Below are 15,210 nucleotides of genomic sequence, written 5' to 3' on the forward strand. Positions count from 1 at the left end.
TGTAAAAAAACAAGAATTTTGGATTTCCCATAATTTTCAATGCCAGAGACAGAGGTCAGGAGGACCTATCGAATCTCCCCAGTGCAGATATGACAATAAAATTCTGGAAGGAATTCTAACCCTTTCCTATAGTATCCAAAACCAATGGCTTTACATACACTTCAAAACCCCACAACCATTCACAGGCCAATATACAGCCTTCAAATTTATCCAAACCAGAGAAAATAAATATATACTTCAGCTTACCAGTCTTTGGAAAGCAGCTTCATTAGTTTTCTTTTTTTAAGCTTTTTTTCTTTATTTTTACCTGGCGATCATAACACATGTCCTGTCCTAGGGTGATAAGGATCACTTATTGTACAGTATGTAGGGAGAAGCATTGTTGTCACCCTAGGACAGGAAGTGTCATAGGATATATCTCCCCTTCTCATTCTATTCATACCATAGGGGTAAGGTGTTCTGCAGTCATTAGGGATAGTTGGGAACAATGTAACTAATAAGAAGTGCACCAGAGGCAGAGAGCGTGGGAAGTTACCAGTTTCACACTTTCAGTGGTATATTAAACTGACCAACAGGGACAAAGAAAGCAGTTCATTGTCAGAGTTTACATACACTTGATTGCAAAATATAATATTTGCTGCATTTAAAGTGATTGTAAAGTCAGAAGGTTTTTTTTATCTTAATGCATTCTAGGACATTCCCACCATATGTGTGTCATTGTTCTCATTGCTCCCTGTCCTCTCAAGCAAAATGGTGATTTTCTTTCGGGTTGATATTTGTGTTCTTTAGTGGGTGTTATATACCATCTTGACAAGCATTTATAAATCATTTCTCTCGTGTGTTTGCCTATTGCAGTACTGTCAGCTAATTTCAATATTTCCTCTTTTTCACTCTTGCTTGCACCGAACTCCGCCTCCCATTTTCCCAAGAAAGGCGGGCTCCCCGAGTCCACCATACCCATAAGTATCTTATAATTCTTGGATACACAGTGCTTCCGACCAAGGATTTTTTCAAATGGTAATAGGTTTTCTCCTGTTCTTACCGGCTGTAAGGCAATGTCTCTATAAAGTGCTTTAGTGGTAATATCTCCACTCATCTATCAGCAATATGTCCTTTTTGTGTCTTAATTCCTCCAACGTGCATATCTCCCCCCTTCTTTCATAATATCCTTTAACTGTGCTATTTTATTTCTTATCCATGCGCTAAATAGGGTTTCATTCCCTGGGGAAAAGTAATTTGTTCCTGTGAGCGGTATTAATGGTGAATTATAGTCCCATCCTCTTTGTGTAGTGAGCCCCACTCTTTAAAAACCTGCATTGTGAGTGTGCTCGTGTCTTTAGAAAAATAACGATATTGTTGTGGTACCCAAATCATCTTTTCCAAAGATGTCTTACTTAACCTATTTTACCCAGCTTTTCTCATACCAATTAAAAGTCCAATCAATCACTCTAGTTTATAAGATTGCCTTATAATATCTATTTAAATCTGGGACCGAAAAACCTCCTTGTGCATTATCTTTGCTTATTACTGCAAGCTTTATTCTTGGTTTTTTATGTTGCCAGATACACCTAGGGATCATTTTCTTTAATGTGTTAAACTAACTCTGTGGTATACACAGTATCTCACAAAAGTGAGTACACCCCTCTTATTTTTGTAAATATTTTATTATATTTTTTCATGTGACAACATTGAAATGACACTTTGCTACAATGTAAAGTAGTGAGTGTACAGCTTGTATAACAGTGTAAATTTGTTGTCCCCTCAAAATAACTCAACACACAGCCATAAATGTCTAAACCGCTGGCAACAAAAGTGAGTACACCCCTAAGTGAAAATGTCCCAAATGGACCCAAAGTGTTAATATTTTATGTGTCCACTATTATTTTCCAGCACTGCCTTAACCCTCTTGGGCATGGAGTTCACCAGAGCATCACAGGTTGCCACTGGAGTCCTCTTCCACACTTCCATAACGACATTACGGAGCTGGTGGATGTTAGAGACCTTGCGCTCCACCACCTTCCATTTGAGGATGCCCCACAGATGCTCAATAGGGTTTTGGTCTGGACACATGCTTGGCCAGTCCATCACCTTTACCCTCAGCTTCTTTAGCAAGGCAGTGGTCGTTTTGGAGTTTTTTTTTGGGTCCTTATGTTGGAATACTGCCCTGCGGCCCAGTCTCCGAAGGGAGGGGGGATCATGCTCAGCTTCAGTATGTCACAGTACATGTTGGCATCCATGCTTCCCTCAATGAACTGTAGCTCCCCAGTGCTGGCAGCACTCATGCAGCCCCAGACCATGACACTCCCACCACCATGCTTGACTGTAGGCAACACACACTTGTCTTTGTATTCCTCACCTGGTTGCTGCCACACACGCTTGACACCATCTGAACCAAAAAAGTTTATCTTGGTCTCATCAGACCACAGGACATGGTTCCAGTAATTCATGTCCTTAGTCTGCTTGTCTTCAGCAAACTGTTTGCGGGCTTTCTTGTGCACCATCTTTAGAAGAGGCTTTCTTCTGGGACGACAGCAATGCAGACCAATTTGATGCAGTGTGCGGTGTATGGTCTGAGCACTGACAGGCTGACCCCCCCCACCCCTTCAACCTCTGCAGCAAAGCTGGCAGCACTCATACGTCTAGTTCCTAAAGACAATCTCTGGATATGATGCTGAGCACATGCACTCAACTTCTTTGGTTGACCATGGCGAAGCCTGTTCTGAGTGAAACCTGTCCTGTTAAACATCTTTATGGTCTCGGCCACCGTGCTGCAGCTCAGTTTCATGGTCTTGGCAATCTTCTTATAGCCTAGGCCACCTTTATGTAAAGCAACAATCTTGTTTAGATCCTCAGAGAGTTCTTTGCCATGAGGTGACATGTTGAACTTCCAGTGACCAGCATGAGAGACTGAGAGCGATAACACCAAATTAAACACACCTGCTCCCCATTCACACCTTAGATCTTGTAACACTAACGAGTCACATGACCCCGGGGAGGGAAAATGGCTAATTGGGCCCAATTTGGGCATTTTTACTTAGGGTCACTTTTGTTGCCTGCAGTTTAGACATGAATGGCTGTGTGTGGAGTTATTTTGAGGGGACAGCAAATTTACACTGTTATACAAGCTGTACACTCACTACTTTACATTGTAGCAAAATGTAATTTCTTCAGTGTTGTCACATGAAAAGATATAATAAAATATTTACAAAAATGTGAGGGGTGTCCTCAGTTTTGTGAGATACTGTATATCGGGAGCATTTGGAACTTATACAAAACTTTTGTCAAGATTCCCATTTTGAATCGCAATTATGCGTCCTATCCAGGAAAGTGGTCTTGTGGAGATTTTTCTTAAATCTTCATTAATTTAATAATGCTATATAATTTGTCTGATTCAATTCCTTCCATTTTACTGTTAATTTCATCCGTAAATATTTCATTCTTCTCTGCCATTTGAACAAGATTACTTCCTGCAAACGAATTGCCTCTTTCTCATCTATATTTATAATTAAAATTTTGAGGGATTTATTTTAAAGTTTGATAATTCTCCATACTCTTTCAGTAATTTCATTATATTTGGTAGAGTTGTTCTAGGGCTGGAAGCATAAAACAGAATATCATCCGCATCCTCCCACTTTATGTTCTTTTCCTCCCATTCTTACTCTTAGGGCTCTTTCACACGGGCTTTCCGTGTGAGAGCTCCGCTGCGGTCCTTTTTTTTTTTTTCACGGAGCGGATGACATTTCTGTCATCCGCTCCGTAGGTCCGCATATCATCCCATCCGTTTGCGAATGATATGCGGACCTAATGTAAGTCTATGGGGATTGCGGATGTCAGCGGATGACACCGCTGACATCCGATTTTCCTTCCTTTCCATTTTTTGAACGGAGGAAAAATAGGGTTCCGAAAAAAACGGAACAGAACTGAAAGGAAGGAAATCGGATGTCAGCGGATGGTATTCCGCTGACATCCGCAATGCCATAGACTTACATTATGTCCGCAAATCATCCGCAAAAAAATAGGATGATTTGCGGACATACGGAAAGCCCGTGTGAAAGAGCCCTTATATGTACAGTAAACCCCCCTCCATTGCGGGGGTTACGTTCCGGACCCAGCCGCGAAAAGTGAAAATCCGCGAAATAGAAAAACCCTTTTAAAATATACTGTAGGCATGTTTTTTTTACTGTCACTGTACGTGTAAAAACATTTTGAGGTCTCTAAACACACTTAAAACAATAGAAACTCATTTACACACATAAAAGATACTGAGAGACATAGCAAGAGCTATGGAAAACACAAAAATATTTAATTTTTAATGATTTATATAGTAAAATAACATTACAGAAAAAAACGCAATATACCGGTGCAGCAAAAACTGAACCGCGATGGAGCGAGGGTTTACTGTATACAATTTCTAATAGTTGCAAGTAAAGGTTCCAAAGTTAATATGAACAGTAAGGGTGACAGGGGGCATCCCTGTCTCGTTCCATTGTACAATTCAAAAGCTTGGGACAATGTACCATTTATTGCTGCCGTAGGTTGTTTATATAACATTTTGATCCCTTGGATCATTCTTGGGCCAATCCATAGTTCTTTCAACGTTGCTGTCAAGCGCTTTTTTGGCGTCTACTGACAGGAGTAGAGCTGGGGATCTATCTTTTTTTCTCTTTTTGTACAAGTAACAGTGTTCTAACCCCATTGTCTCTGCCTTCCCTCCCTGGGACAATCCCAACTTGATCCGTATTTATCCATTCTGGCATCAGTCCCTAGTATGGTTGAATTTTTAAATGGTGTGTGACCACATATCAATTAAGGCCACCAAACTATTTGATAGTTAGACCATCAAGATTACAGAATGTATACAGACAGCGGTCAGCTCCACATGAAATCCTGCATATACAAGCCATTTTCAAACCTAGTATCTCTGTTATTCACCAGAAGTTCAAGGTTCTGTGTAGATGCTGAATCAATCATTGCGGTCTGCTCACTTCCTTGGAATCGGAACCTGACAGATTTGGGAGCGTAGACTGAATTCTGAATGAATTCAATATATTTCAGCAAAGCAGCAACAGCAGCCAAGCAGTAATACCTAAACATAAAGAAAAGACTTGTTTAAAGGTCTATTCAGCTATGCAGTGCAAAATGATTGGATCTACTGTGTTAGCTTATTGTTGCATTAAACAAAGTTGTCATATCTGTATCAGCCTAAAACTAATGGTTCACATGTGATGACACTTTATATATACACTGTATTCTTCTCTGCAGTAGGAGCACCGGTGATGACCCCTCGTGTCCTTTCTATTCATCACAGCTGGACACCATCAATGAGCCCTCGTCTCAGTTCTAATCTCTACAGCTGGATACCAGTAATGAGCCCTCATCCCTGTACTGATATATAAAGATAATAACTAGTGCACTGCTATCAAACCCAAATCAAAATATAGTGTAGCACCCTCCTAGAAAGGTGCTAGTGAGAGAGTATAGTTTTTGGCTCTGTCTGCTTACCAGAGGGGCTGCAGGTAAATCTATATTGATCTTTGCTTACCAGAGAACAGGATCGGTTAGTGAGGTCTGCTCAGTGTGCTCAGTATGTGATTCATTCTGTCTAGAGAGTGTTTCACACTGGTCCAATGGGAAGGTATGCTGGACAGTGGGAGGAAACCTGACGAATGCATAGGCTTTGATACAGTCCTGGTGATTGGCAGAGGGCAGGTCACCTCCGTGCATTCTGGGATACTGTATAAAGCCAGGAGCACATGTGCTGCGGGGTCTTTGACTAGAGAGCAGATTCCCGGAGGGAGGGGGGCGGCTGCCTCCTCCTCTGTAGCAGTGGCACGTGGTCATAGGAGGTCGTCCTGAGGGCCGGAGAAATGGATGAGAAAAGCTAAACCCAGAGGTCCAGGGGAGCTGACTGAAGGGGAGACACTGGAGACCCTGGAAAAACAGTACTGTGAGTACAGGGAATCATGTCAAGGGGCTTGACCTGAGGGGGGGCCACCCCACGTGTAGGATAGTCAGAGGACGGGTGTCAGCAGTAAAGAGAGAGAGAGGATGCTGAGGAGAGTGTCCTGAAGACAATCAATAGTTCACCAAGTCGTCTTAGGAAAGAGACTTAATTCAAATTCACCTTTGGTGGCAGGGTGAATAGTTAATTCGGAGTATCCCATTATTCCCTTCTCCATCCCTAATTTATAATAAAACACAAAACAACCAAATACCCCTGGACTGGTTATTGGAGCGAGCCAAGGAGGAAAAGTGAGAAACTGTTCATGTCAAGGTTGCTGTTGGTAACTCAGGGGGACCCGCAGGTGTGAAATCTGGCAGTCCTCACAGGGGCAGTGCTACAATAGATAGGTGTAATTATTTATTACCCTCATCCTTGTACTGTTTACTGTACCTAAAGAGGACCATATACAGTTCAAATCTCAGCCCTTTCAGCAGAGATCGTCCGAGATTCGAACCATGTATAGGCAGGCTGAATGTACCCAAGATGATACAGCAATCATCTTGGGTACAACCAGCCTGCTGGATTTTACATGCGATTATTGCCAGCGGCTATTATAACTACTAGCAGTAATCACTGTGTTCTCCGGTTCGATGAGGGGGGACTCCTAAACCCACCATCGGGATAACACAATGGCTCAGGGGGAGGGATTTCCCCCCCATCAATACTGACTGTCTGTGTTAAAGGGGGAATCAAGTGGATTTCTTTCCAGCAACCCGTGGCTGTAGGAAATCGCTCCGTCTATGGCCATCTTAATGATGAGCCTTCATCCTTGTGCTGTTCCCTGTAGCTAAGCTAGTGATGACCCCTTATCCTTGTGCTGATCTCTGTAGCTAAGATAGTGATGCCCCCTTATCCTTGTACTGTTCCCTGTAGCTAAGCTAGTGATGTCCCCTTATCCCTGTATTGTTCCCTGTAGCTAAGCTAGTGATGCCCCCTTATCCTTGTGCTGATCTCTGTAGCTAAGATAGTGATGCCCCCTTATCCTTGTGCTGATCTCTGTAGCTAAGATAGTGATGCCCCCTTATCCTTGTGTTGATCTCTGTAGCTAAGATAGTGATGCCCCCTTATCCTTGTGCTGATCTCTGTAGCTAAGCTAGTGATGCCCCCTTACCCCTGTACTGTTCCCTGTAGCTAAGCTAGTGATGCCCCCTTATCCCTGTACTGTTCCCTGTAGCTAAGCTAGTGATGCCCCCTTATCCCTGTACTGTTCCCTGTAGCCAAACTAGTGATGCCCCCTTATCCCTGTACTGTTCCCTGTAGCTAAGCTAGTGATGCCCCCTTATCCCTCTACTGTTCCCTGTAGCTTAGCTAGTGATGCCCCCTTATCCCTGTAATGTTCTCTGTAGCTAAGCTATTGATGCCCCCTTATCCCTGTACTGTTCTCTGTAGCTAAGCTAGTGATGCCCCCTTATCCTTGTGCTGTTCTCTGTAGCTAAGCTAGTGATGCCCCCTTATCCCTGTAATGTTCTCTGTAGCTAAGCTATTGATGCCCCCTTATCCTTGTGCTGTTCTCTGTAGCTAAGCTACTGATGCCCCCTTATCATTGTGCTGTTCTCTGTAGCTAAGCTAGTGATGCCCTCTTATTGCTGTACTGTTCTCAGTAGCTAAGCTAGAAATGACCCCCAATCCTTGTGCTGTTCTCTGTAGCTAAAGACTAGCCGTGACCCCTCATCCCTGTATTGTTCTCTGTAGCTACATACCAATGATGGCCCCCTCATTCTATCACTATCCTCTATAGGTAAACTCTACTGATAAGCCATCATCCCTGTTCTGCTTTCTATAGCTGAGCAATAGTGATTACCCTCCATCCCTTAAGTTCTCTGTAGCTAAAACATAGCAATGAACCCTTATTCCTGTGCTGTGCTTTATAGCTGGACTCTAGTATATCCCTATATTGATGCTACAGACTAGAGATGACCCCTCATCCCTGTACTGTTGTCTGTAGCTACTGACCAGCAATGACCCCTCATTCTATCACTGTCCTCAATAGGTAAACTCTAGTGATAAGCCCTCATCCACATTCAGTTGTCAACTATGACCTTTAATGCCTGTATTGTTCCCTGTAGCTCCTGACTAGTGATAACCTCTCATCTCTGTGCTGTTCTCCATAGATGGACTCTAATGATGGCTCTTTATCCTATACAGTTCTCTGTAGCTACAGACTAGTGATGACCCCTCATCCTTGCTCTGTCCTCTTTAGTTAGACTCTAGTAAGTTTTCTTCCTAGTTCTGTTCTCTACAGCTAAATACCAGTGATGACACCCAAACCCTGTGCTGTTCTTTATAGCTGGACACCAGCACTAACCTTACATTTCTGTACTGTTCTTTAAAGACTGATAGCCCCTTATCTATTTGCTGTTGCATAGAGCTGGACATTAGTTCCTGAGTCAATGCAATTACAAAATTGGAGATTTAAACTGAAATCACAAAATACTGTCAAATGAAGTTTCACCAACCAGAAGAACACAGATTAAAGTGTTACTAAACCCAGGAGCCTGTATTCACTATATCTGGTCTCTTACAGTACACAGAACATGGAAATGCAATTATTTTAGTAAATTTAAACCGCTAAATATCTTTTCTCCTCAGCAGTATATAGCAGTCTCGTGACTTCTATCAGGGCCCGGCCAAGCACTGGTTAAAGGCTGTAGGAGGAGTTTTCATTCTCCTTCCACTGTCCTATGAGACTGCATGACCTCTGACTTACTGTCTGGACAGTGCTAATTGGCCCTGTGCTGATCACATGCACCCTCCAAAAAAAACTCTCTAGCAATACACACTAAACTGAGCATGCACAGAGTGCCCCCAAGGCTGTGTAATATCAGCAGATGGATTGGGGACAGTAAAAGAAGGTGGGGGATCAGAGGAGACAGAATCAAACAGCCTTTTTACACAGAGCAGAGGATTAACACTTTAATGACAGTTGGAATCTGGTTATTAAGAGATATTAAGAGGTACTGCACATTGCACATGTCTACATTATAGTGGCAAAGGTTTAATCAGTTGAAACAAATGTAATGATAAGAGGTTTACTGTAATATATTTCAACATACTTCGTTTTAACTTCCATCAGTACTGTACTAAATTCGGGGGCACACAGCTGTTCAATGTATTCCAAACCTTTCGTTTCATTGAAATATTTCCTCTGAACAGTAGTAAAAGATACACCCTAAAAGCCAAAAAATATATATATATATTAAAGCTAAAACAAGAAAACTGATTATACAACAAGTATACACATAAGGATATATACTGTAGCTTAGATGTATTGCACCAATTTCTGTGGAGATCTACAATACTACCGGCATGTCTTTGGAGGAACAGTGGGTTGAGGCAGTAAGTATTAGGTGGGGTAGCATTTGGCATTGGGCAGTGATGATTCCACGTTGAAGTTTTCTGCTCTGTAAAAATGGCCGCACCGCTTCTGTCAGAAGTGATCAGCCAGGAAACTGTCAGGAGGAGAGCCAGCCGCATCTTCCACAGTGACACAGCTTCTATAAGAAACGCCTCCTGAATTGGCGGGACTTTGTTTGACAGCAGCAAACGTTTCATATATAAGCTGTGTCAAAGCGGGAGATCCCCGCTCTGAGTGATCCGCCTGGCAATCGTCCCTGTGATCCCTGTTGCATTGATGGGCACTGATGAGGCTGCATTAATGGACACTGATAAGCACTGATAGGCTGCATTGATGGGCACTGACAGGCTGCATCGATGGGCAATAAGCACTGATGGGCTGCATCGATGGGCACTGATAAGCACTGATGAGGCTGCAATTATGGGCACTGATAGGCTGCACTTATTGGCACTGTTGAGGCTGCATTAATGGGGACCAATGAGGCTGAATTAATGGGCATGTATGAGCACTGATGAGGCTGCATTGATGGGCAATAATAAGCACTGATGAGGCTGCACTGATGGGCACTAATAAGGCTGCACTTATGGGCACTGATAGGCTGCACTTATGGGCACTGATGAGGCTGCATTAATGGGCACTGATGAGGCTGCATTAGTGAGCACTGATAAGCGCTGATGAGGCTGTACTGATGGGCACTGATAGGCTGCATTGATGGGCACTGATAAGCACTGATGAGGCTGCCCTGATGGCCACCGAGAGGCTGCACTGATGGACACGGATAGGCTGCATTGATGGGCACTGATAAGGCTGCCCTGATGGCCACTGAGAGGCTGCACTGATGGACACTGATAGGCTGCATTGATTGGCAAGGATAAGCACTGATGTGCACTGATAGGCTGCACTGATGGGCACTAATAGTCTGCACTGATGGGTACTAATAGTCTGCACTGATGGGTACTAATAGTCTACACTGATGGCTATTGATGAGGCTGCACAGAAGGGACCTGCCTTGATATGCTGCACACTGATAGGCTGCACTGATGGGCACTGCTATGCTTTATGTTAATATTGTTAAAGTAGTTCTTAATATTTACTTTAGTAACTTAATTCTGCATAAAATATTTAACAGTGTAATTTCATGGGATAATTTACGAGGGCGTGTTTAGGGGTGGAATTAAGGGCAGGGCAGGGTAGGGGTTGGATAGGGCAACTCTTCAGGCCTGGCTAGTAGCTCAGGACTTGACATTTTAAGCCCTGTCATACGCAGTCGTCATCACAGCCAACTATGCCCTTTCCACACCCCTCCACCATTAATAGGAGCTGTACTAAAGCTTCCATGAAGTGAGCTGGGTCTTGGGAGGAAATATATAAATATCAAAATGCCTTAATGATTGGATGGCAGTCTGGAGAAGTGGTCATTCCTAGGCAAGCTGTATTTGCAAGCAGACTACCCTAGGCAACTCCCATGTGTGATGCTGGGCCATGGTTGAAAAGCTTAAATCCAATGAATGAAAGAAGCAGGCCAAAAGAAGCTCACGGTGTGCAGTCAAATTAGAATAAGTGATTTTAGTACAGGAGTGGAAAATGTACACATGTGCAAGACTGAATGGAAAGGCTGGAGGGTCAGTTTGATGACTCAGCAAATGCAGAACTGATGGTCATCTACAAAACATAAAATTACGTACCTTAAAGTTCTCAGTGATCAGACGGGACAGTTCTGTTGTTTTACCACCTTCACAGGCCGTGTTTGACATCAATATCTCTTTCGGTGCTAGAATCTGAAGTTTTGTTATAACCTAGAATATAATAAAGCATTAAAGAGGAGCCACAGTCTGCAAACATCTTTGGGATTGTTAAGTATCACTTTCAAAACTTTGGATATTGTTCAGCATTTTATTGTAGTCTTTACATGCAAAATATCTACCAGAATTGTTCCTCAGGAAAGCCTGGTGGCAGCCATGTCTTTGGGCATTTGAAGCCGCCGTCTGTTCTCTTCCTGTAGTTTGCGCAGCTGGCTAACCAGCGTGTACATCCTGATTTTGCGCATGCGCAATAACCACACTGCACGGCGCAAAGTACGTCACAAGCTGAAGATGCTCAAAGACTTCTGGGATTGATGCCGACAATATCCCAGGAGTCTATGGAACCTGTAAAGTATGGTCATTCGCCTAGACGGCCACTGGCCATGGGTGGCTACAAAATTACATGCAAAAGGTATTTAAAAAAAAAAAAAAATCACAATATTTGAAAGAAACTTCAAAAAGAAGGTGAAGATCTACTTTAGGCCTGGCCAAATATGCATGGTTTTAATAACTGTTATTTTCTGTTTAACATCCTTGCTACAGTAGAAGACAAACAGGTAGCAGAACTGATGGTCAGCAATTGTTTATATGAACTATTAGCTGCATGTGATATATAGATTATCCTTGTACATAACATATATTGGACGCTCATATATTGTTTCTCATTTGAATTATGCATTCAATTAATGTTAAATGTACTGTTACCTTGACATATGTGGAACTGTCTGCAAACTGAGATAAGACAACATCAGGGTTTTTCAGATCCAAACTAGCCATTCCTATTTCTCCACTGGCAAGTCCCCTTCCTTCCGCTACCGCTACAATGACAGAGGCTGTAGACTGAGCCGTAGACTGAGCGGACGTAGATGATGTTGTCACTGGAGTACAGAGATTAGTATTAAATATAATAAATGCTAAGTCAGCAAACCCAGATAATGTGCCATATACCAAGCAGACCCCCCTCCCATATACAGTATAATCCAAAGTAAAAAGTATAAGTGAATGTGATGGGCTGCTGTAATTGTAACAAATACCTATGTGCGATGTTCTCCTGTACCATCAAAGAAGGAACATCTATCACGTTTGAGAACCGGCTCAGCTTCTGAAACTCTGATACTACTCAGGACATTGAATGCAAGTATTTCCTCTTTCTAAACTCTACCTTATTTTTCTAAATTGCTGAATTATGTCTCTATTTCGTTGAAACACTTTTTTTTCTGTAAATATTTTATTTGCACCAATTTTAACCTTTTTATTATTAAACCTTATTTTGAAAAGTGTTAATCTTGTCCCTAAGCTCTTAATGCAAGCTAACAACGAACCTGTCTCTTGAAGAGTGCTACTGTCTAGAATAAATCCTCTGGACATTCCTGTCTGCGGTGACAGCGCGTGTTACAGATGATTATTCTAAAGTCATAATTGGTATTTCTAAAATTACGAGCGTCCGCTGGGCTCAAACGTAGCGGTGGTGGCAGAGAAAGGGTTAATTGCTTAATTAGCCCGGTGACAATCGCTCTCAGCCTGCTGGCATCTAGATTATGGTCCCACAAGCTGGAAAATCTTTGTGCCAGGTGTAACTGAGAGTGGCATTGTTACGCAAGTGACGGCAGGGTGTGAGATTGCCTGGTCCTTGGTCACGAGTTGGTGAGAAGGGCAGGGGTCTGATACCCGCCACCGTCACATATTGGTACTGCTTGGATCTTGAAGAAGGGGACATACCCCGAAAGCTTGTCCTGAAAAATTGTATGTTAGTGCAAATAAAAAAAGTATCACAGACAGTACTCAATTGTCTATGTGCGATTAAAACATTCATATGCAGTGGATGAATAATACATTATAAAGCTTAGTGATTCTATATCCAATAATGAAAATTAAAAAAGATACAAATTAAATCCTCTAAGGAAAGATGTACTCTTAGGGCTCTTTCACACACTCCGTCCACTGGACGGAGTCCGTTTTTCTCAGCGGGGGATCGAGCCGCCGATCCCCCGCTGAGCAGCAGGAGGACAGCTGTGTCTCCGCGCTGTGTGCGGAGACACAGCTGACAGTTCCCCATGCATCTCTATGGGGGAAATCGGATGTCAACGGACCGTCAGTCCGTTCTCACCCGATCTCATCCGATCCGATCCGCTGGACGGATGGAAAATAGGGTTTCCATCCGTCCAGATTTGACGGATCGGGTCGGATGTCAACGGACATGTCTCCGCTGACATCCGATGCCCCATAGGAATGCATGGGGGGACCGTTCAGATCCGCCAAAAAAACGGACAGGCGGATCTGAACGGTCCGCCTGTGTGAAAGGGGCCTTAGTGTTAAACCAGATAGAGTCCAATAGTGTGAATCTGAGCCATTGTTGATAACAATGTCTTCCAATGCTCTATTAACTGTCCACTGGATGTGACTCTCTAATCTATAAAGATTCCACCAAAAAATTTCCTTAACCTAGACCAGTTAACATCCATGTAAGAAGAAAACCCTGCTGGGGATTTGAAACCCAAGTCCCAGTGCTGTAAGGAAAATTTTCCTTCTCCAGTGCTCCACCACACAGTTAGGATGGACCCGTACTGATTACAGTGCCTTGAAAAAGTATTCACACCCCTTCAGTTTTCCCCATTTTGTCATGTTACAACCAAAAATGTAAATGTATTTTATTGGGATTTTAGGTGATAGACAGACACAAAGTGGTACAAAATTGTGAAGTGGAAGGAAAATGATAAATGGTTTTCAAAATTTTTTACAAATAAATATGTGAAAAGTGTGGTGTGCATTTTTATTCACCCCCCTGAGTCAAAACTTTGTAGAACCACCTTTCGCTGCAATTACAGCCACAAGTCTTTTTGGACTTGGACAGACTCTAACAGGTTTTCTTTTAAAATTGCCCTGTATTTGGCTCCATCCATCTATCAACTCTGACCAGCTTCCCTGTCCCTGCTGAAAAGCAACCTGTCATGGTCTTACCTTCTTGCTGTTCTCCTTCGTTTGACATGTGCTGGCGGCCATCTTGGTTTCTGGGTTTCTTGTAGCCTCCCACCCTGCGGCTCCTCCTTCCCACTGGGAGGAGCTGGATGCCTAGCTCATATATATAGGAGGTCTGTGGCTTCAGTTCCCTGCTTGGTCCTCCTGTGTTCACATGCTACTAAGACTGCTGCTACTTCTGGTTCCTGTTCCTGGCTTCGTCTGACTACCCTGTTGGTTCCTGATCCTGGCTTCGTCTGACTACCCTGCTGGTTCCTGACCCCTGGCTTCGCAAAGACTCTGCATCGGTTTCGCCATCCGTTTGGACTTTTGCTTTATAGCTTGTTTTTCAATAAAGCTGTCTTATTTTCACTTATCTGTTGTTGTACGTCTGGTTCATGGTTCTGTGACATTAGGACCAAGCCATGAATTCTGACGGTACAGGGCCATCCTCGCTACCCACGCTGGTTGCCAGACTTGATCAGCAGGATCACCTGTTGGGTCAGTTCGCCGTGGCGTTGCAAACCCTGCTTGAACGCACGGTTCATTTCGCTCCCGTTGCCGATGGGTCGGTTGTCGCTCCTGGGTCCGCTCCTACTGCCGCTCCGGTTGTTGCGCCAGAGTCTACCCCGACACCTGTTGTTGCGCCCGCGGTGTTTCGGGGTATGTCCGGTTCTGCCCCCCTTCCACAGCGCTTTGGGGGAGAGCCAACTCAGTGCCGAGGTTTCCTTAACCAGGTGGGCATTTATTTCGAGTTGCTGCCACATGCCTTTCCTACTGAGAGATCAAAGGTGGGCTTCTTAATCTCGCTGCTCTCGGACAAGGCCTTGGCCTGGGCCAGCCCTTTATGGGAGAACAACAATCCGGTGGTTGCCGAGTTTTCCGGTTTTGTTGCTTCTCTTCGGAAGGTATTCGATGTGCCGGCTCGTGCTGCCTCTGCTGCGAAGCTCCTTATGTCCATCAGACAGGGTTCACGATCCGTAGCTGAATACGCCATTGAGTTTCGTACCCTGGCATCAGAGGTGGGCTGGAATAATGAGGCTCTGGTCGCTGCTTTCTCTCATGGTCTCTCGGATGCCTTGAAGGATGAGGTT

The 15,210-nt window shown here is 43.6% G+C and overlaps 1 protein-coding gene across 1 annotated transcript in view; it reads right to left on the reverse strand.

Annotated features, from left to right (window-relative positions):
- MSH4 (mutS homolog 4) overlaps positions 1-15,210 on the reverse strand; it is a gene marked incomplete at its 5' end in the record, with an annotated part of 95,529 nt that overhangs the window by 65,826 nt on the left and 14,493 nt on the right. The window contains 4 exons of the mRNA XM_082265658.1: positions 4,913-5,086; positions 9,058-9,173; positions 11,045-11,155; positions 11,867-12,039. Coding sequence (XP_082121784.1) covers positions 4,913-5,086; positions 9,058-9,173; positions 11,045-11,155; positions 11,867-12,039 — 574 coding nt within the window. The remainder of the gene's footprint in view (positions 1-4,912; positions 5,087-9,057; positions 9,174-11,044; positions 11,156-11,866; positions 12,040-15,210) is intronic.

Source organism: Pelophylax lessonae (genome assembly GCF_965119305.1).
Source record: "Pelophylax lessonae genome assembly, chromosome: 8".
In the NCBI taxonomy this organism is placed as follows: Eukaryota; Metazoa; Chordata; class Amphibia; order Anura; family Ranidae; genus Pelophylax; species Pelophylax lessonae.